This window comes from Phocoena phocoena, chromosome 1 (assembly GCF_963924675.1).
Source record: "Phocoena phocoena chromosome 1, mPhoPho1.1, whole genome shotgun sequence".
Taxonomy (NCBI): Eukaryota; Metazoa; Chordata; class Mammalia; order Artiodactyla; family Phocoenidae; genus Phocoena; species Phocoena phocoena.
Genome location: NC_089219.1, coordinates 91,147,747 through 91,170,821, shown reverse-complemented (window position 1 = coordinate 91,170,821; position 23,075 = coordinate 91,147,747). Strand labels below are relative to the sequence as shown.

General features: G+C 32.8%; 1 protein-coding gene across 3 annotated transcripts in view; it reads left to right on the top strand.

Moving 5' to 3' along the window:
- Positions 1-23,075, top strand: part of COL11A1 (collagen type XI alpha 1 chain) — a 197,819-nt gene that overhangs the window by 49,080 nt on the left and 125,664 nt on the right. The window contains exons 5-7 of one of the 3 annotated variants that reach the window (XM_065881030.1): positions 16,038-16,166; positions 22,182-22,334; positions 22,525-22,614. In XM_065881030.1, coding sequence (XP_065737102.1) covers positions 16,038-16,166; positions 22,182-22,334; positions 22,525-22,614 — 372 coding nt within the window. Of the gene's footprint in view, positions 1-16,037; positions 16,167-21,800; positions 21,918-22,181; positions 22,335-22,524; positions 22,615-23,075 lie in introns of all 3 variants that reach the window. The other 2 variants (XM_065881037.1, XM_065881043.1) reach the window with 2 other exon arrangements.

Genomic DNA, 23,075 nt, shown 5'->3' with positions numbered 1-23,075 from the left:
CTAGATGTGTAATTACATTCCTTATTATTGCACACCAAGTTGGTATGACAATTGTGGTGAGGGAAAACACACAAGAATGTGCTGCATTATTTATGACCAAGCTTCAGTGATGCTGTAGGACTTTTCCTCAGTTCTCCATTCTAGACATCACTGTACTTTATTATATAACAGCCACATGCTATCCTGTTGTCATTCAGACTATGATCGAATCTGCGCCACTGTAGTGTGATATGCAGATAACAGCTTTTATTTTGTGACTCTACTGATAATTTACTGTAATTTCATATTTAGTAAGATTTATGGTTGGAATTGTTTCAAGAAACTCAATATAGCACTTGAGGTGGATTCAGATTTCAGAACTCAATAGAAGATCCAAAGTACCACTTATACAAGATATTACTTGTCCTCTAATAGGATCATTACCTTGTTTGGTTTGTTGTCTATTTTTTGATTAGTGCATGATTAGGTTATCTGCTGCCAGCAGTGCACAATAAAGTGTCACACATTTTGTTTTGTCCCTTTTATAAGTCTTATCTCTGATTACTTGTCTTCTTTTTTCCCATTTAAGGTTTATTATTAGTTTGTGGCATTTTATTAACTTCTCCCCCAAAAAAGCCATCTTGCATTGCATTCCTGTTGTCACTGTCTATTACCATGTAGTTTTATAATTATCTATTAATATTTAGCTTTCTCATTAGACTATAAATTTATTGAGAGCAGGATTTATATCCCCTTAATTTAGGTACTCCAGCAGTGGCATCAAACACAAAGTTTGCACAGTGTTTATAGCCAATGAAGATTAGTAAATATGTGAATGAGTGCTGTATATGCAAGTGGTTAAGGCTTAGTTAGAAGTGTCTGGGAGGAGAAGGGTCAGGGAGAGGTATAGGATAGCATATGTCATTTGAAAGTCAGGTGTTTATTAAGTAGCTGACTATTCTCTGTTGAAACAGAATAAATATTATATGACAAATATTGTGCTTAAATAATTGATGTAGCGATACAAATAAATAGTTGTAATAAATATGATTCTGCCCATAATAAAGATATAGATATGTTCAAGGGAGAAAATAACAACTGTATCCAAAATGATGAAAAATAAAAGGGTATTTAAAGATGAGGGCACCTGTGCAAAAGATGAAAGTTTGGAATGAGCTCAGCACATCTGAGAATGCAATTTGCTTCGGGGGTATTTGGGAGACAATCTGGTAGGATGAGTTAGGGCCTGTGTGTGGACTGCATTTTATAACATGCTGAGGGGATTGAACTTTAAACCATAGGTCATAAGAAGTTTCTTTAAGTAGAGGAATTAAACATTGAGATTTGTTTTTTAAAAATTCTTTTTGTGGCAGTGAAGGAGTTAGTCTAGAATCAGAAGAACCTGATGGAAAAAAACACCAAAACTGATATGCTGAAACATTAGTTGAAATAAAAGGTTACTTACAGTAGAGACAAGGCCATGACAGAAGAAATGGAGAGAAGGGTCTTGCTTCAGAATGCTAATGTGGGATAGAATTGACAGGTCTTAGGGGCTGATTAGGTATGTGGGGTTAAGGGAGAGAGGAACTTAATACTTTATGCTTTACATAGAGTATTAAATAGTCAATGTTTCCTTCTTAAAAACATGAACTGCTTGGAATTTTAGCTAAATTCAAAAGTCTTTAGTTCTCATTTTTACGATTGATGAACTACATGCTTTTAATGAAGCTTTAAAAGGCCATAGGATTATCCTGGACCAAATAATCTTATTTCACCATGTTTCTATATACTTCTGAGCTTTACAGTAAAAACATAGGTAGTGTGAAATTATTATTAGCTCAAAGAAGTAGAATAAGAATGTGATAAATTATTTAAATTATTTTATAATTTTTTAGGAAGTTTTTTTTTAAGGCATGACCTAGTTCATTTTGGTTTACAATATGACTATATAAAGTTCTTAGAAGAGCGGCAGGAATACAGTAAGTGCCAGTTAAGTATTATTTATTATTATAATTATTAGCGTTATCTATTTCTTGGAAAATTGCAGGAGGCTTTTAATTGATCTCCCTGTGTCTGTCTGCCCATCTGCTAGTCTGTTCTCTAAGCAGCAAGCCTAGACTAGCAGGCATATTCCTGTCAAATAGCACCTGGCTGAAAGAAGGAATGAGTCAGTAAAGAATGTCACTTCCTTGTTTATAACTGTCTGGTGGCTTTTCATGTCATTTAGAGTACGTTAAAGTTCTTTCAATATTCCGTCATCTCCTAAGTGATTCATCCACACCCTCTGCCCCTTTTCTCTGACTTCATCAATGATTCCTTTACCCCCTTGCTCCCTCTGATCCACAAGGCGTCCCGTTTTGAACACATCAATCATGCTCCAGCTTTGGGGTCTGAGCATCCACTCGTCCTTCTGCCTGGAAGGCTTTTCCTTAGATATTTCTATGAATTTCTTACTTCCTTAGTTCCTCAGTTGTCTCTGTCTCAGTGTCCCTTTATCAGCAAAATCTTTCATGATCACAGTTTGTAATATAGTATCTTACTTTCTACAATCTCTCCTATCCTGCTTTATATTCTTTACAGCACCTATTACTCTGATACTATATTTTGCTATTTTCTCTTTCCTTCTCTGGAATGTAAGCTCCAAGAGAGCAGAAGCTTTGTATTGTATCCGTAGTGTCTACAGCACTGCCTGAAAATATTTTTTAAATGGATGAAATAAATATGCTTTCTAGCACTTATTAATTCAAGGAGTATAGATCATCTTGGCCAACAAGGAAGCAGGAAGAAAGATATGTTACCTTTTTCCTAATCATTTTTTCTTTCCTCGTTTTCTTTTATTATTTTTTTTTGTGGAATAGAGCCACATTGATAGTTCTCTTTCAGTAGAAATATTTGTTAGAAAGTATAAGATAAATGTGCCCTTTTTTTTTTTTTTTTTATGCGTTACGCGGGCCTCTCACTGTTGTGGCCTCTCCCGTTGCGGAGGACAGGCTCCAGACGCGCAGGCTCAGCGGCCATGGCTCACGGGCCAAGCCGCTCCGCGGCACGTGGGATCTTCCCAGACCGGGGCACGAACCCGTGTCCCCTGCATCGGCAGGCGGACTCCCAACCACTGCGCCACCAGGGAAGCCCCAAATGTGCCCTTTTTGTGGTAGTGTTTTATACAACTTTAAAGTTTTAAAAGTATTGCATTTTTTGTAATACTTGGTAAATAGTTGTTGAATTAGTAGTACATTCAAGTAACGTATGATCACTACTCATTTTCTTAAAACTGATTTCTTAAGCTGATTTTGGGACACAGTGAAATATAAGGACTGTGTGGGTAGCAGTTCTGTCTGTGATTATGTGGTTTTTTTCATTTTTTCCTTTGAATTATAGTTCAGATGCAATCTCTGATGCATTTTTCAATTAAACTAAAATTTGAAGCATTTTGGCAGCTTTCCTTTTCCACACAAAATAGTTGAGAAAGAATCATTAACCATATAGAATGTCTGAAAAAAAAACTATGATGTGAGTTAATGCCTTGGCAAATTCAGAAGTCTTAGTAGGCAAGAAGCATATTTTTTCAATTAGTCTTCTGATAATCTCTACTTTTTTGTTCATTTTATGCCATGTTTAAGATTTAATGTCAATCTTGTTCCTGGATATATAATCAAAAACCTCTTCCAAGACCCACCATACTTTTCAACAAAGCTCTAATATCAAATGTGAGCAGAAGTTTTAGTGTCCAGGGAATATCTTATGGAAACATTGTAGAATTTTTTTAAGCTATTGCTTTTACAGTGGTACATGCTGGAAACTGTTTATCTGAATGTATTTTTCTTTCTCTTCTATTATACTTTTTCCTTATGGGCTTTACTTATAGAATAATGGCTTTAAGTCTTCTGAAACTCAACTTTTTTGGAATTTATTTATGGAACAAATAAAAATGTATTCTCCAGCAGCATTTCTTAAATTTTACAGTCTATAAGCACATCTAGAAGTTTAAGCTCAAAGGTGTGTTCTCCTTTAATTGGCTTCAAGTACTATAATAATTATACCTTACGTCTGTGTACACTTACACTTTAAACATTGCTTAAGTAGGTATTAATTTTTAAAGAATCTGTAGGAAATACAAGACAAATAATAGTATTCTTAATTTACAGTTGTTGAAATTGAGTCTTATAATGGTGAATAAATTAATTGCCTGGATATCTATTTACCGAACAAACTTTTAGTACATACTCACTACGTGCAGGCCTATTCCAGGAATTGTGGAAACCTGGGAGAACAAAACAGACAGGTCCTTACTCTCATGAAGTTTATATTCCAGTGAGTTTAGCTGAATAATGTAGATTGGCTTATCAAGAAGAGGAGCCCCTGGGAGTTCCCTGATAGCCTAGTGGTTAGGATTCCAGGCTTTCACTGCCATGGCCCGGGTTCAGTTCCAGGTCAGGGAACTGAGATCCTGCAAACCGCGTGGCATGGCCAAAAAAAAAAAAAAAAAAAGAGAAGCCCCAACCACAAACTGTGTGTATTCTAGTAGATACAGTGTACTTTCCTGGAAAGTGATATATACTGATTATTTGAATCCTTAAACTTAATATATATATAAAATGAAGATACCAATTACTATTTTAGGGCCTTCAACTATGGGGTCTTTCTCTAACTTCTCATACTCTCTGTGAGTGAGTTCAGTGTGGGTTCCAGCAGGAAACTGAATTTCTACTCAGGTGATTTCAGAGGTTTGAACAAGGCGAGTTACCTGGCAAGGAGTATTACCTTTCCAAGGGTTAAATGGGCAAGGGGCAGAAATAGCAGTACAGTGAAAGCTGGAGCCCTGCACTAGTGCTTTCTGACAGTGGCACTAGTGGTCAAGGTATCAGACTGCCGTGACAGACAGGAAAGTGTCTGGCGAAACTACCCAACCTCCTCCTCTTCCCACCTTCCTAACTCCTAACTCTTGGTGGTCACTTCCATTGTGTGTACTGGAAACCGACCTGCCAAGACAGTCTGATGATGTGGGCTATGGGGTCATATTCTTTAGGCACAGGGTAAGAGAGAGCAATGATTAGGATTCTGGGAGCCAACAAAGAATACCAAGTATCTTTATATTTAAAAGAAAAACTAGATACTTTCTCATTAATTATCTCATTTATGCCAGTTCCTTCTAGATTATTCCTTTGATTTTCCAAGATGAAAATTGTGTCATTACCCCACCCTTGCCACCCCAATTTATTTTTTTCATAATTGGAATATAGTAAGTACAAAAGAAATATGTTTCTTATATATCATGCCTGTGTATAATTAATCTCCCTTACCAGGTTATATGCTATCTGAGAGTAGGATCTGGGTCTGATTTCCCTCTTTATTTTTCTTTTGCCTATCTATAGTGTCAGCATGTTACTTTGCCTCAATAAATATGTGTTGACTAAATGGATAGATGACTGATTGATAGACAACCAGGGGAAAGGATTCTGAAAGTTATCTGGCTGTCAAATTTCTGTGTAAGTTACCACTAAAAGTTATAGAAGAAATACATTTATTATCTGACTTATAATGTATCTGTGCCTGTTAATAAAATTATGTGTTACTTCTGCTGTTTTCTTTTTTAAGAAAATATTTTGTTTGGGGGAAAAATATAGCTTGTCTTAAAATTGTAAGGCATGAAGTGCCTCCCGGAATTAGGAATGCTGTGTAACAGGTTTGCTTTTTTTTTTTCCTTCAAAAGTATAGTTCTTTGCAAATACTCCCTTTTCAATAGGGAATTCTGGCTTTCAAATTTGAGAGCATGACCCCCATCTTTCACTGTTCAGTAGACATATATACAGTTTGACTACATTCTGTAGTGAGCAAAGAAGTTTTCACATTGGTACTAAAAAAACATTTTTTTCAAAATTAAAAAAAGAGTAAAAGGTATATCAGTTACTTTATAATGTATATGCATACTTTTAAAATCCTCTTAGGCTTATATATTTCATAAAATGGCCAAATTTTGATTTAATAAAACGTCAATTCACTAAAGAAATGTATCATTTATTATAGTAGAGGAGTGCAACAGAGTAGAAATAAGGAAGTATTTAAAAATATTATTTCTAGGACCTATTACTGGGACAGTAATTACTGGACAATATTACTTCTGGGACAGTATCATTGCATGTAGAACTAGAATAATAAATGTATAAAAATGCTACTACCAATGACTTCTTTTCATCCACTGATATTTTCTCTAGACTTAAAAATAGGCAATAACGGGCTTCCCTGGTGGCGCAGTGGTTGAGAGTCCGCCTGCCGATGCAGGGGACACGGGTTTGTGCCCTGGTCCGGGAAGATCCCACATGCCGCGGAGCGGCTTGGCCCGTGAGCCATGGCCGCTGAGCCTGCGCCTCTGGAGCCCGTGCTCCGCAACGGGAGAGGCCACACAATGAGAGGCCCGCGTACAGCAAAAAAAAAAAAAAAAAAAGGCAATAAAAATGATGATGCTAAACAGATATGTGGAAAGAAATGATACAGTTTATTTGCTTGTGTTAAAAGAGTAAATGTGCCAGTTCAACTGTTAAACTCTATGAAATGATGAAGAGTCTATCACTTCTTTTCATATTCAAAAGATGATAATTACTTTAAAATAAATTCAAAATTTACTGTCAAGGCTATGAAATATAAAGTAAATGTCAAATTCTGCAGTTAACTTTGTGTGACAGGCAGTGAAAGTCATACCTGCTTGCAAAGGTCATATTTGACCTTTATGCTGATATTACTTATATGAATTTGTTCTTTGAGTCTGTGTTAAAATACAAGCTTAAAATATTAAATGATACATAATATTTTTTTCATACAAATAATATTTTTTTCTCAAGTTAATTTTTAAAGATAAGGTCTCAAATGATTTCCATTTTGTTTTAAAATCCTCTTTTTAGATTTTAAATGTTATCTTCAGTTATATTATTTTGAACAACAGATGTTTGTAAAAAGTATCAGATGACTTTATTTTGGGAGGAAAATCAAATTTTGATTATTCATATTTTAAATGTTCATTATTTAATGAACATTTGAAATGAAGAGTCTTTTTGTAATCTGAGGATCATCTCAGTATTTTTTTATGATTTGTAATTTAATTTTGCATGTCTTTTCTTAAATCAAGAAAGAACCAAGTATGTTGTTTTACTTTTGATTTATATTACTATGAATAGATAAAATGAAGTATAGAATCCAAAAAATGTATTATTCTGATTATATATATATTTTTATATTATATATAAAAATGATAAAACACTTTTCTATTCCTATTTTCTTTTCATTGTTGAAATGAAGTAGAATTAGGATATAATTTCATTAATATGGAGTTGATACAACAAGGAATTGTTTTAACATTTTTACTAGTGTAATGAAATTGCATTTTTAAAAAAATCATATAAATTGTTGTTTAAACTCACTATGACCTCTAGCATAATTTAATTTGATAAAGATCTTTAAAACTCTGGTAAGTTTACTTAAAAATTTGTTCCCTTCAAATTCTTTATTTATACTTGGAGACAAATATTTATTTATCATTCTCACTTTCTACTACCTCTAATGCCTGAGGGATATTTACACATGATGATACTGTCGGGTGTATGATTACCCTGAGTTCTAGCTGCTTGCCAAATTAAATCAGTCAATATTTCCACAGCATCTACTTAATATCAGATCCTGGACATAGTTAGAGATTACTCATGTTACAAACAAACAAAAATACTTGTTTTGAAGTGCTCTTCTTTATTCTGCTATAAAGATAATACTTGCAAGATATAAATAAAAACAAACTAGTATTTATCAGTCTGTACTTGTTTGCTAGGGCTGCCATAACCAAATACCACACACTGTGTCTTAAACAACAGAAATTAATATTTTCACAGTTCCATATGCTTGAAGTCTGAGAGCAAGATGTTAGCAAGGTTGATTTCTTTTGAGGCCTTTCACCTTAGCTTGTAGATAGTCATCTTCTCCTTGTGTCTTCACATGACCTTCGCATTGTGGTGTCTGTGTCCTAATCTCCTCTTCTTATAAAAAGACCAGTCATATTGGATTAGGGCCCTCCATAAAGATTTCATTTAATCTTACTTCTGTCTTTATAGGTCCCATCTCCAAATATAGTCAGGTTCTGAGGCTAAGAACTTAAACATAAGAATTTGGGGCACACAGGTCATCCCATAACACTAAGTCTAGACAAGTTCATTTTGTCTTTGATTACCAGTGAAAAAATGGGTATAAATTGCTACAGAAAGAGGTATGGGCTGTCCAGCTAAAGGGAAAATTTCTGCTGATTCTTATTGATGCTTATAACTTAGTTTGGTCTCAGTGATATAACCTGACAGTTGGCACATAGAGGAGTACAATTCAAAAGTAAATAAAGGCAAGTTTCTTAAAAAAAAAAAAAGATTTTTCTAGAAAAAAATTAGTTATCATTTCACTTCATAGGCTTAAAAGGTTGATCCCCAATTTTTCCTTTTTATTGTTTCTCAACTGAGTAAATAGATTTTCCGTCTTACCCTTGCTTATACCAGAAACTACTTCCACTCTTCTTCCACCCTTGCTCATACCAGAAACTACTTCCACTCTTCTCTAATGCACTTCCTCCCTCTCTCCTTGCCATTCCCATCCCACTCCATCATCATTACCTAGTCAGTTCTCAAATCTCACATGTTTTTCTCTAATAAACTCTATGTATCCTCTACTCCGTTCCTGCTGTTGCTGAGTTAAATTTCCCAATGCTTAACTGTGATGGATTCCTAAGCAAGATTCTCATGCTTCCAAACTAGCTGCTTTCAAATCATCCTTCCCTATGTAGTCATAGCAATTTTGTTAAAATACGTCATTGATCGATTTGCTCCATGGTTCAAAGTCCTTGAATGACATTCTGTAACTTTTAGAATTCAGTTCACACACAAAGCTTTTCTCAGATTGGTTCCTTGCTTGGTTCTTTTTCTTTCTTCTACTTTATCTCTTTCATCCCTCAACCCTCACTGCTCATTATCACCATATAGGGCCTTCCTTCCAACTATAGAGCACTATATGTACTTTTCCAACTTTGTCAGTTTCATGCATCCAGAGTTCTGTTTAAGAGGTTTCCTGTTTTTTTTTCTTTTAATTAATTAATTAATTTATTTATTTTGGGCTGTGTTGGGTCTTCATTTCTGTGCGAGGGCTTTCTCTAGTTGTGGCAAGCGGGGGCCACTCTTCATCACAGTGCACTGGCCTCTCACTGTCACAGCCTCTCTTGTTGTGGAGCACAGGCTCCAGACGCGCAGGCTCAGCAGTTGTGGCTCACAGACCTAGTTGCTCCGCGGCATGTGGGATCTTCCCAGACCAGGGCTCGAACCCGTGTCCCCTACATTAGCAGGCAGATTCTCAACCACTGTGCCACCAGGGAAGCCCCGTTTTCCTGTTTAATACTATTTCCCTCTCCATCTTCTTCATCAACCTAACTCCTATTTGCTTATAACATACAGTCAAGATTTTAACAAGAAGCATTTTATAAAAGCATTCATTCCCGTTGAGATTCCTGCATGTTAAAGTTAATGGAGGTAAGAATGTGCTTCGGGAAATTTGGAGGCTAGCTGATTTTATAGAATGCAATTGCAGCATGTGATTTACAACAGGTTTAGGGGAGATGAAATTTCTAACTCTAGAAAGCATTGAAATTCAGTGAGACATAGTCAATAAATACTTGGAGTCTTCTTTTCCAGATATTACTAAAAGTAAGTTATTCTCCTAGAATATAACTAACACCCAAGTTTTAATATTAAAAGTTTAAATCTTCCAAGATTCATAGTGGAATTAGAAGCCTTATAGGATTGTAGAGTTACTAATTGCCAGGTTGATATTAGAGAGAGTGTTTATAAATAAGCTGTTTAAAAACAAACTGTTTATTGAACAATTATAGTTGTATATTGATCCAGCCTCTGCTTTAACTGTTTTGGTTATGTCTGAATTTCCTCTGTCATTCTTGGGATCTTATTATGCTTGAAGCACATAATTCATTCACAGGTTACCTTATTCAGGCACATGGAATTGAACATGACAGCTGATCAAAACCCAGTTTTTCATTGCTCATTCTCAGGAATCAGCTGCTGTTGCTGTACAGTTCAGTGGATGCTCAGGCTGGGAACTGACTTCAACCAAGCACTGGTTGACTTCATAGGATGCAGAATTGAATCTGAAAATTCACACACTTAGCATTGACACATTGACATGTGACCTTAGATATACCAATTTCTTGTACAACACTTTTTCAATAAATGTGATTTCTTGTACATGCAAAAAAGCTAAATGTGTATTAACTTGTGTATTTCCTGAATTATAATATAATTACGTTCATAGCAGAGAAAACGGAAATAGCTAGGCCTTATAGAGAGTTACTATATATATGCATATACAAACAAAAATAACAAACAAAAATTATTAGAATATGTGAATTATATTTTAGTTTTGAGAAGAGGATATGCTATTATTTATATAATTGGTCTTGAAAAAAATGTGGCTGGATCCTTTTGCAATGCATGTGACATTCAGAAGAACCTCATCTTTATATATAGTTTCTGTTCAGTTTTCTTGCATTTGTTTTGCTTCCCTCCTCTAGACTCATTCTGTCTATAGAAAAATACTATAGTATAGACCTAGTTGACACAGCTGTAGATAGCAAGGCAATTATTTCAGCTCTACTTTAATTTTGGCTTTGTAGAGCATTAGAGGAGGAGGATGTCTTTTTCATATGTTGTGTACAGCAGATGCCAATTTTACTTGGTAACTTCACCCTTTTCCAGCTGTACAAATTTTTATGACTGTTGAATCTAAATATTTATAGTTCATTCAAGCTGTCAGGATGCTTTGTTTGTCTACAGACTGTCTCATAACATGTCATATGATTAACATAAAACACAATAAAATGTCTTCCGGGGAAAATAGTACTGTAGGTTTTTAACACAATTTTCCAGTTTCTTTCCAGTAGTACTATATTTAATGGCTGAATATCAAACACCTGAAAAAAGAATTTATTGTGGAAAGGTTGGCAGGTTTCCATTTAATGAAGTGAAGTGCCTTGACTAGAATAGTTAAGTACTCAGGAAACCAGTATTCTTCTAAAAGATATACTGTTAAAAATACTATATGTAATAAGATAGGCAATTTTTTGTGTTTCAGCAAAAGCTTCATTTGGTTTATTATATTATCTATAAGTTAAGTGTGGAACTCTATAATTTTTAGTTCTGAAGAGGACCTTAGATACGATCTCTAAAGACATTCATTTTGGGCTTCCCTGGTGGCACAGTGGTTGAGAGTCTGCCTGCCGATGCAGGGACACGGGTTCATGCCCCAGTCCGGGAAGATCCCACATGCTGCAGAGCGGCTGGGCCCTTGAGCCATGACTGCTGAGCCTGTGTGTCCGGAGCCTGCGCTCCGCAACGGGAGAGGCCACAATAGTGAGAGGCCCGCATACCGCAAAAATAAATAAATAAATGCATTCATTTTACAAATGATGAATTAGGGTAAGTGACTTGCATAATTCCAAGTAATTAATGGCAAGGCTGTGATTCAAGAATCAGAATTTCTGATTGAAACCCTCAGTGATGACAGTACACAAGAGGTACTGAATGATGCATTTTTTTAAACAACAGAATGAAGAATATTCAAATTTCTCTGTTACTAGTTATTACTCATTTATAGTAATTCAATTGTGGCTACTCAGTGTTCTAAACTCATAAGTTAGTGTTTGAGAAACGTTATCAATAAATTTTAAGAACTTATGTTCATTTGCTGTGAGAATGTTTAAAATCAGTAGGCATAAGCTAAATATTAGAGTCTATTCTAGCTATTTACAAAAAAGAATAAAAGAAAATCTCAGAGACAATCTAATTTGTTTGATTGTACTGCCTCATAACATATAAAAATAAATAATTTTGATGCTGGAAACACTAATAATAGTATGACCATTATACGCCATATAATTTTGTGAGTGGGTATTTGCTGATTCTGCTTTATTTCATGTTTTACTGGGAAATAAAATAGGTGTTTCCTTATTTGGGTGTTATCTGAACATATTAACATGCTACATGCACTTTCAAAGCACTTTTTGAATGAATGGTTGAATGAAATGACTAAATAACTGAAGAAATACAGTTAAATCTGATTGTAGAGACATTTCTGAATTCAACAAAATTTATCTCAAGGATTACTAAACATTGTAATGTATCATGTCAATGAAATTTTTATTGGCAGATGTGTGTTTTTGACATTTTAATTTTAGTCATTTTTCTGTTACTAATGAGACATTCTAGATGCAGATCTTTAGCAAGTAGTTGGCGGTGTTCATTTAACTGTTAGGATATTGAGCAAACAAGGATCAGACAAAGACACTAAAAATAAAAAGTTTGGAAATGAGATGTCTATAAAGGTCACTGAGGAACTTCAATATATTCTTGGAGATCTAGGAGGCCTGTGTGCATGTCCAGGAAAGACCTGAAGAGACCCTAATATCTCAAATATTACTGACCTTGAGGATCTGCATAGCAAGAAATGAGATCTAAGGCAGAGTTGTAAACTGTTGGAATATTATAGGCATGCTCACACACAAATACATACTCAAAGTCTCTTGGCAAATAGTGAGAGATTTTTAAGGAATTCTCTGCCCAATCATTTGCTCATCACTAATCTAACTGAGCAGATACCTCAGTGGACACAGGAAACAAAGAAAATTGACTTATATAATTACTTCAACAGGTCACCAGACAAGCAGCAAAAACAACCACAAACAAAATAACAACAAGCATTGAGGGGAGGGGGCAATGGAATCCAGTCTCCACAGGTGACATTTAAGATGTGCAGCTGTCAACAAAAAATTATGAGACAGGCAAAGAATCAGGAAATTATGTACCATACAAAGGAAAAACAAATCTATAGGAACTGTCCTTGAAGACATGCAGACATTGGACTTACCAGACAAAGACTTTAAATCAGCAATTATGAGTATGTTAAAAAAAAACAAAAAAACAAAACTAAAGGAAGCCACAGCTTAACAACTACATGAATGTATGAGAATGATGCCTTATCAAATAGAGATAAATAAATGTAGAATGTCTTAAAAAAGAACAAAATAGATTGGGAGTTGAAAATCAATTGAGATTACTCAGTATGAAGAAAAGAAAGAATAAACTTGCAAAAAGTTTACAGAGCATCAAAGACCTGTGGGACACCATCAAGCATAGCAACATAGACATAATAATGAGTCCCAAAAAGAGTGGAAAGGAAGGAGGTACAAAGCATATTCCAAAAATAATTACCAAAACCTTCCCAATTTTGATGAAACACATTAATCTATATATCTGAGAATCTCAAGAAACTGCAAGATAAACTTGTAAAGTATTATAATCAGTCAAAAGACAAAGAAAGAATCTTCAAAGCATCAATAATAAAATAACTCATAATATAAAAGACAGTCTTATTAAGATTAACAGCTAATTTTTTGTCAGATTTCATAGAGGCCAGAAAACAGTGGTTGACATATTCCAAGTTCTGGAAGAAAAAGATTGTCAACCAAAAATGCTATATCCTGCAAAACTATCTTTCAAAAAACAAAGAAGAAATTGACATTCCCAGATTTATGAAAAACAGATAACGTATCAAAAGTAGAGCTGCCTTACCAGAAATAAAAAGGAATCTTTTAGATTGAAATGAAAGGACATTGGACAGTAACTCAAATTCACACAGAGAAATAAAAAAACACTGGTAAAATTACCAACATAAGTATATATAAAAACAGTACAAATTTTTGTTGTTGTTGTTTATAGCACTTTCCTTCTCTTATCTGTTTTAAAATACAATTGCATAAAGCAAAATTTATAGAACTGTGTTGATGGCTTATATTGTATAAAGATGTAATTTGTATAACTATATTATTACAAAGCAGGGGAAAAGGGAATAGAATTATACAGAAACAAATTTTTGTATAGTGCTGATATTAAGTTGATATTAATCTGAAAAATGTTATAAATTAAGATAATTGTAATCCCCAAGGTAATCACTAAAACAAGAACTCTAAAATATAGTAAAAGAAACAAAATCATTAAAATTGTTCACTAGTAAATATCTATTTAGCACAAAAGAAGATAGCACAAAATAAGAGAGTAAGAGTAACAAAAAAGGAATGACATATAAAAAACAAATAGCAAAATATCTACTAAGTTGAGACAACTCAAATAGCTAGTAACAGCTGACTAGATAGACAAAATGTATTCAATAGTAGGTTCATACAGAAAGTTGTTATTTCAAAAAAGGAATGCAGTACTGATACATGTTAAAACATGGGTAAACTTTGAAAACACGACAAATGAAAAAAACTAGTCACAAAAGGCCTCATGATGTATGATTCCATTTATATGAAATGTTTAGTGGTTACCAGGGGCTAGCAAAGGAAGAGATAAGGTGTGACTGCCATTGGTTATGGTGTTTCTTTTAGGAGTGACAACAATTTCCTGAAATTAGATATTGGTGATAGATGGAAAACTCTGTGAATGAACTAAGAAACACTGAATTGTCCACTTTAAAGGAATAAATTCTATATGTAAATTATATCTCAGTAAAGTGATATGAATGAAAATATAGATTTATGATCCATTAGCATAAATGCTAATTTTAAGAGTAAGAATATACAGTGCTTTTTAGACAGAAGAAAGAGCAATGCAAATAGAAATAACTATCACACCAAAGATAGGAACCACAGTATTCAATAAAGGATTGCCAGCTAGAACTAAATAATTTATTTCTTTTCTTGGCACTTTTCACAAGAGTCTGCTATATCTTTTCAAGTTATAAATTTTATTCTCCATTTTATTACAGTTTTAAATCTTAACCACTATATTGCACTCTCCAAGGGCAAGGATTACATCAAATTTATGTTTCCATCTCCAGTGATACTATGTTCAATGTCTTGTGTATAGTACTTTCTCAATCCACATTTGTTGATGAATAAATGAATAAATGAATATTGTGGTATAAAAGTGCTATGAATTCTTTCCTGCTCTCTAACTCAATGTTAGAGACTTCTAAAATTTTCATAAGGCTCTAAATAGCTTATGTTAATCAGACGTAGAGAAAGCTGAAGTAACTTTGAAATTATTCAAAATGATATTAGGAGTTCTGTGAATCAGACTCATGAGCTCAGACTTACAGGGACTTGAATCACCAAGTCAAATGGATATTAACCCAGACATTCTTCTAGGACTGAATATAATTCTGAATTAATATGGTCATGACCCATAGATTTATATCAAACTAGTTTCATGGCAAATTAGACCCATGTGGAAATATTCAGATGGGTTTGAGAGCAAAATATTTGATCTTCCTCTTGTTTACACAGTTTCCAGAACCTCCTGGAACTAAAACTCTTTAGATAACCCTATTAATTATTTCTAATGTTTATTTTTTATTAAAATTATTCAGATTTCTAAATAAGTGAGTTTGATGTATGCTTAGATGCTCCATTTTTAACAAAAATATGCCAAACTCGCTTTTTAATTTGGATTTTTCTGGTCTCTGCATTTCTCATTCATATTTGTAAGTAGAAATTTCTTTTGATATTCAGTTCTCTAACAGAACTCAATAGTTGGATCTATATTTTCATTTAAAAATTCTTGTATAAACTTGCTTAAAAAATAATTCAATCGAACTCTTCCATTATTTAATATTGGAAATACATTACAGTTTTATATATTTATAGTTTTAAAATCTTATTTACTTTTTTATTAGCTTATTATTCACATTTCATTTGTCTATTCCACACAGAGTAAACTGTGAATGCAGTAAAACCAAGTTTTAGCAAACAGATGAATATACTGTAGATTCTCTGAACCACAATATAGCAGAAGATCTGATTTGTTAAACAGGTGTGAATTTCTCTCTCAATCCTATAGGACTGTTTTTAACATTGAAATATAAGCGATTTCTTCTCATATTTAAAGATGAACTACACTGTGTCTTGGATAAATCTTGTTCTGGATATATGTGTATTCAAATATACTGACTTCATAACCATGTTTGTTTCTTGGCAGGGGGACATCCAGCAGTTGTTGATCATAGGTGACCCCAAAGCAGCGTATGACTACTGTGAGCATTACAGTCCAGACTGTGATTCCTCAGCACCCAAGGCTTCTCAGGCTCAGGAACCCCAGATCGATGAGGTGAGGACCGTAAGGTCAAGGGCAGGTTTTCTCATTCCAATGGTAAGGACATAGGTTTGCAGTTTGGAGGCTCACCTCCATTTATTCACTTTTAATTAAACTTTACCTTGTATTTATAGTGTTTTAATATTTCTAAGAATATGTGATTTGAAGAAGATTTTTGGTGTTTGTTTCCATCTTAAGTATTTTGTTACATAATTTCTTAAAAATACAGATACTTCACATATACTGTGTAGAGGAGCATATTTCATTTGGGGGGAGATTAGAAAAAAGATAATTTCTCAAAGATATATTTTGTCCTTAGCATTTCATTAATTAAAACAGCCTCAAGACAAGGGTAACTATTTTCTGGCGTACTTGCCATATCCTCAGGCCTTTGGCAATTCATGCAGATGAGAAAGGGACTTTAGTGCTATTTTAAAGTTGTCAGGCTGAGTTGAATATTTAGAGGGATTTTTTTTTTCCATTTCTGTAAGGCTATGCTATATTGATATGTAAGTTTTCTTTTTCTTGCATAAGATTTGATACAGAGAGCAATGAAATGAAAAGCATTATGAACTGATTGCCATAACTAAATATTCATATTCTTTGATTAATATTATGTCACTTTTATTTGAAACTTGGATGTGAAACCATTCTTCCATGCTATTTTTGCCAGAAAATTCACCATAATGAAATTTGACTCTATTCTCTCTCAGACCAAAAATAAGTACATTTAAGTTAGCCATAGCAATTTTGTCAGACTTGAATATCCCAAAAAGCAAAAAAATATAGTACAGTGTATGCTTTATGCAGATTTTTAGGTAAAATTCTTTAATGTGAATTTTCTGGAAATTAGAAAGCAAATACTGGAAGGAATTGAGTCTTTAGTTAGCAGCAAAGCTATATTTTTATTTTTTTCTCAAGGTGAAGAGTTCTAAATTTTAGAAGGTGAGGGTGGAAGTTTAAAGACATCAAGACTGTCCTTATGTTTGAAAATAACTCAAATAGCTTTCTTCTTGACTATTAAAATACTATTAGATACCATCTTTTGAGTTCTACTATTTATAATAGGTTAGGATCTTATCTCTTAATTTTAATTTACTGTTATTTCTGCATGATAATTCAATTTGGATTTTACCATTTAAGTGCTTGAAATATATTTTTTGACATTACTTTCCTTTTTAAGGTATGATAGTGAATTCTGTTGCACTGATCTTTTCCATGACTTAATATTAATGTTTTTTTAAAACAGGATAAAGTCTTAAGAAGCTAACAGGAAAGCAAATATGAGAGAAAAAAGAGAAATTACTTGGATATTTGTGTTTGCTTCTTTCACAGTTCTCAAGCGCTTCATTCTTTTTATTACCTCATGATTTATTAAAACAGTCTGTGAATTCCCTCATGATTTATTAAAACAGTCTGTGAATTCCAAGAAGATAGGTAAAATATCCATCAGGTTTTAGTGTTTTTATATCTTAGGGATTATGTGGTGATTCAATATTAAAATTTATAACATTTAGTATGGGTGTTCAAGATGGGTGAGATTTATTTTGCTCTTGTTTTAAGAAAGATAAGTCTTGTTCTTTTTAGTAACAGATATGGCTCTGATCTTTGGAAGAAGGAAGGTATGCATTCTTATTATATCACCTTGAGGTGTTTTATTCCCATGTTTTAATGCTATTACATCAGGTAAGCAGAGTTATTTTAAAGCAAAATAATATTTTTAACCATTTTTGTCTTAAATTCATTTAGAAGTAGACTTTCCCTTTTTGACCTTAGTTGTTGATTCATAAATTTAACATTCTGTTGATAAATCAAACTTGTTTTTACTGGAAGCAACTGATAAGGAAAAGAGCATGCTGCTATAATAAAAGCTTCATGAAAATCTGGTTGGGTGATGCAATAATAGCATTTCTTACAGTTTCTATGTTGAGTATGTCACAATGAAAAGTTTTTTTGAGGAATCAGCTCTCACTTTTTCCCCCAGTACTAAATTACATTGATACTTCAATAATAAGATAACTATTATATACTAGTATGAAAAACACCTGGTTAACAGAATTAGCAAGCCATCCTTATATTACTTTTGAACTATAGCCATTAATACATCATTATATTACAAATATGCATTTTAATAATTGTACTACAGATGTTTTAACTATACAAAATAGGAATGCAATGTTACCAGTGAATAAAGAACATAAAGTGCAAAATAGAGCATCAAACATACATGTTGCACTTTATATTACTTAATTTATAATTAATAAATTTGCAAAATTGCATATTTATTATTCTGATTTGGATTAATAAATATGTCAATTTATTTTATAAATTAACTCAAATGTGTTTTATTCAACTTGTGATTTTGTATAGTTCATAGCCTCTAAATAACATATTTTAATTCATTGTTAAGATTACATTTTTTATGTGTTTGGCACAGTATCGCATCATCATCATAGAGTGAAATGTAAAATGAAGATAGATTTAAACATAGTGGTAATATCAAACTGTTATTCTATGTGAACCTCCACAATACCATTTATATAGCAAAGTAACTAATATTAAAATTATGATGGTTTTGTATTAAACCATCGTGTTAAATTATCCTTATATCTTAATAAGAAATTAGATGTTAAATCTACATATGGTTCTTTCTTAATGTGCTACACAGACTACAATGCCCTTTATACACTAGGCAATTGATGTTCTTCTTTTTAAATATATATATAAAGGATGGAAAAAGAAGAAGCAAGGGAAAAACAATATTTTATAAAGAAATTTCTTACCTTAATATTTTTTGCACTCAATATTTATCATATATTCTAGTTCTCAAGGACGTTCAGGTATTTACTTATGCCACTATTTTTCTAACAAACTGAATAAGAAAAGACGACATTTCTAGAAGACCCTTTCTCCTCACATACTATAACTTATGCTAGGCAACTCACAGATCATAGGTGAAATCTTTCCATCACTGCACGTCTTTTTGCATATATACATCTGATTGATTACAAGTAGTTCTCTCTTCTTTACCTGTCTTTGAGACACCCCCAAATTCCATAGTAAGAAGGGAGAATCATCTCCAAAAATAGGTTGTAAAGCTTCGTGTAGACCAGCAAAGTCCTAAGTATATCAATACCCACCAGAAGGGGCATGTTGTTTAGATAAAGAAATAAGAAGAGAAGCAGTGATTCTTTTCACTGACTCCTGAATGGCTCTAAGAAAAAGATGTGCTTTAGTGCCTAAGCAGGTAAGCATGTTACTGCCTTCATTATTCCACGACCACAGCTAGTCTGGTTGATCTCCATGTGGAAAAAGTTTAGAGGAGAGAATTATGGAGGTTGGAAAAGGTTTCCTCCTATAAGGAAAAAAACATGATATAAAGATAGTAAAGGTAATTGGTGCTTTGAATACCAGGCCTCATTTAAGATGCATTTAAATTGTCCATTTTTACAGTCCTTCATGCCTTTATATATTGTCTTATGTTTTTACAATTCATCATAGATGCATAGGATTCTGAAAAGTCTGCTTAATTTTAAAACTCTAAAGCATAAATTAGCCTGGCTAATCTTTTTTCATGTTTTAATTTTAAGCTGCCAGCTAGTAATTATATAAATCCACTATTTCTTATTCCAACATGTGTGACTATAACTATGGAAAAAAACTATTCATTAGACAATATTCAGTTTCCATTAATTATTTTAATATGTATCTAAATTCAGTATTTAATTGTTTTATTTAATGATGCTATTGATTAATACATACTTTACCTTTACTAGAGATAGTTGGCATTATATCTTGCTTGCAGAGTCATGAAGAAACACAAATGTTCAAAAAGTTATGTATGCATTCTTCTATTTTAACAAATTCTACTCAAATTCTAACTAGAATGAAGATTTGTTGAAGTCTTTGAAATGTATATTCAATGATAATTAAACTATTACTGGATAGGTAAAATTATGAATCAATTTCAATTAATTTAATCAAATTGAAGTTTTGACAATCATAAACACTGAAAGTATGTCTATATATATCGATATGACCTTCAGCTGAACCATCTAGAAAAGTGTCCTCTAGTGAGGGTATTTCATTAAGGGCCAGATATACAATATTGCCAGGGGGTCAGTTTTGAACATGTCTCATTATATGTCTTTGTGAAATTTGCACTCATTTGCATTGCTATATCTAATAGAGCTTTAAAATTAGAAAGCACAGTGATCACAGTTCTCCAAAAGACATGTGGTGAAGAGTTATTTTTCTGGCACATTAAAAGAGATATTTTGTCAATTTGAAAATACCAAGAGAGGTCCAGTTGGGATATAATGAAAATGTGACCAAATATAATACTTAGGGAATTTCAAATAGGTTGCTTTTAGCATATATATATATATATATATATATATATATATATACACACACACACACACACACATAGGTATATATGTATATATACACACATAAATATGTATTATACATAATAAATATATGTATACATATATATATAAATGTATATTATACATAATAAATATATGTGTGTATATACATAAATATATATATACCTATACATAAATATATATTATAAATAATATATAAATATGTATGAGTTTTAGCTTGTTGAGTTTGCTGCTTAATATCTTTTGTTATATATGATTTTAATGGATTACAGTTATTTTAATTAAAACCAATAATTAATATATGTTTCACAATACCTATGTTGGTGATTAAAAATTAAAATTTTGATAGAGGTGTTTGGCTCTGAAGGTGAGCAAGCATGTTATTTACAATATTAATGATTGTATTGCACATCCCTCTACTGAGAACATACCTCTTTCTCCTAAATTTTTTTTAAAATACAGAATAATCTAGTATTCCATTTTTCAGTTTGAATTACATTTACATGGTTTAAGGTATCTAAGTGTTATGCTCTTTTTTCAATAGAAAAAATGCAGTATTTGTAAAACTGAAATGTATTAATTATAAACAGATCTAATTTTGAATCTTTTAATGGTTCACAAGTATTCTGTGCTCATTTTGATCTTAAGTAAGTCTATAGCAAATTAGTTATTTCTGAATAAACTTTAGATTGTATTTTTACATCGGTTCCAGTATTCCAAATAAAATATAGACTCATTTCATGTTCCTCTGTCCCTTTCGTTTCTCTCCCCTTTCCATCTCATAATAGATATGAAAATTCTTTCATACTTGGGAAGACTACTTTCCATACATTTATTTTTAAACATGTAGTTTAATGGGAAAAAAAAGTACCCATTGAAATTGCTGTAAGATAAAGGAGGCTTATGTAGCAATTTTTACAAATCAAAATTAACGTGACTATTTAACAACTATGTCCAAGTATGTAATTGCTATGTTTGAATTAATATTCAACAATTAAAAGTTTGAATTAATATTCTAAACTTTTAATTTCCTCACAATCCTAACCACTATTCTGCTCTTAGAAAACCTGCTTTGTCACTGTTATTATACTCTGTATAAGACAGTATTACTTCTTGTAACACGAAGTAATATTTAAATAACAGTATTTACTTGTCTCTTAACTTTTACTAGTAAAAGTTAAGAACATGATTACCACTTTGTTAATAGTATTACCTGCAACTAACAAAATTGCCTGATATTTTTTCCTTTGCGATGTAGTATGCACCTGAGGATATAATGGAATATGACTATGAGTATGGGGAAGCAGAATATAAAGAGGCTGAAAGTGTAACAGAGACTCCCACTGTAACTGAAGAGACAGTAGTGCAAACCGAGGTAAAAGCAAAGTAGCGCCTTTGTGTATGGTGTCCTGCTGTTTGTCATCCTGTGGTTCCTTATGTCCACTTTTCCTCAAACTTATCATAAGTCTTTCATTCATCTGATTTCTATGACCTGATAACTGTGATTTTTATTTGACAGTAGCTGTCCTGAAGGAATGATGCCTGGTTTGCTTTGCTTATCCTTCCTTTCATCCATGCTTTTTATTTCCCTTTTCATTTTATTTATGTTTTCCATTCCATCTTTCACCACATTTTACAGAAAAAGAAATTCAATTTCAAAATGAAGACGAAGACAGTGGCCACTAACTCAAAGAAAAAGTCCAAAAAGTTTACACCCCCTAAATCTGAAAAATTTGCAACCAAGAAGAAGAAAAGTTATCAAGCAGCAGCAAAAGCCAAGCTAGGGGTAAATGTAGCAAAGAAAAAGCAATCAAGATCTCTCCTAGATAAGCTGGAAGATCTCTGATGATGAGTCATTGTCCTAACCCAACTAGATAAATACTCATTTGGCTAATACGATACCCCAGTTAAATCATGATTTCCATAGATTTTGGATTACCTTACATTTTTACTAATTGCTTTTCTTTTGAATTTACCATTAGGCAAATATTGTTGATGATTTTCAAGAATACAACTATGGAACAGAAAGTTACCAAACAGAAGCTCCTAGGCGTGTATCTGGACCAAATGAGGTAACGCTCATAGACAGCATTAAATTTTTAAAATGTGTAATATTTCTTGGTATATTTCACTCTGGAAGAATCTATAACCTCTGAAAAGTTTGACATTTTTATTATTTTACTGAGGTAAGAGAAACAATAGAATTGGCTCACTATTACTAAAAACAGTTCATTTAAAATTAATGTCAATTCAGGTTTTGCATGACTCTTTGCTTCATGCAAATGCTAAATTGATCAAACTGAATTGGCTGCTATCATTTTCTTGATTCCTCCTGGGATTGAGCAAGCTTCTCAAAATGTTGTGATTAAGGGTATTCACAACATGACCCTTCTGTGAGGAGGAGAATCCTCTAAAGTAACAACTGTATCATCAAATGATACAATTAGAATTTACTCCATCTGACCAATAATCATGCATTTTTATGACACAAATATTTTGAGAAAATATAGTCTTAGTTGGTTTAGTGGCTATT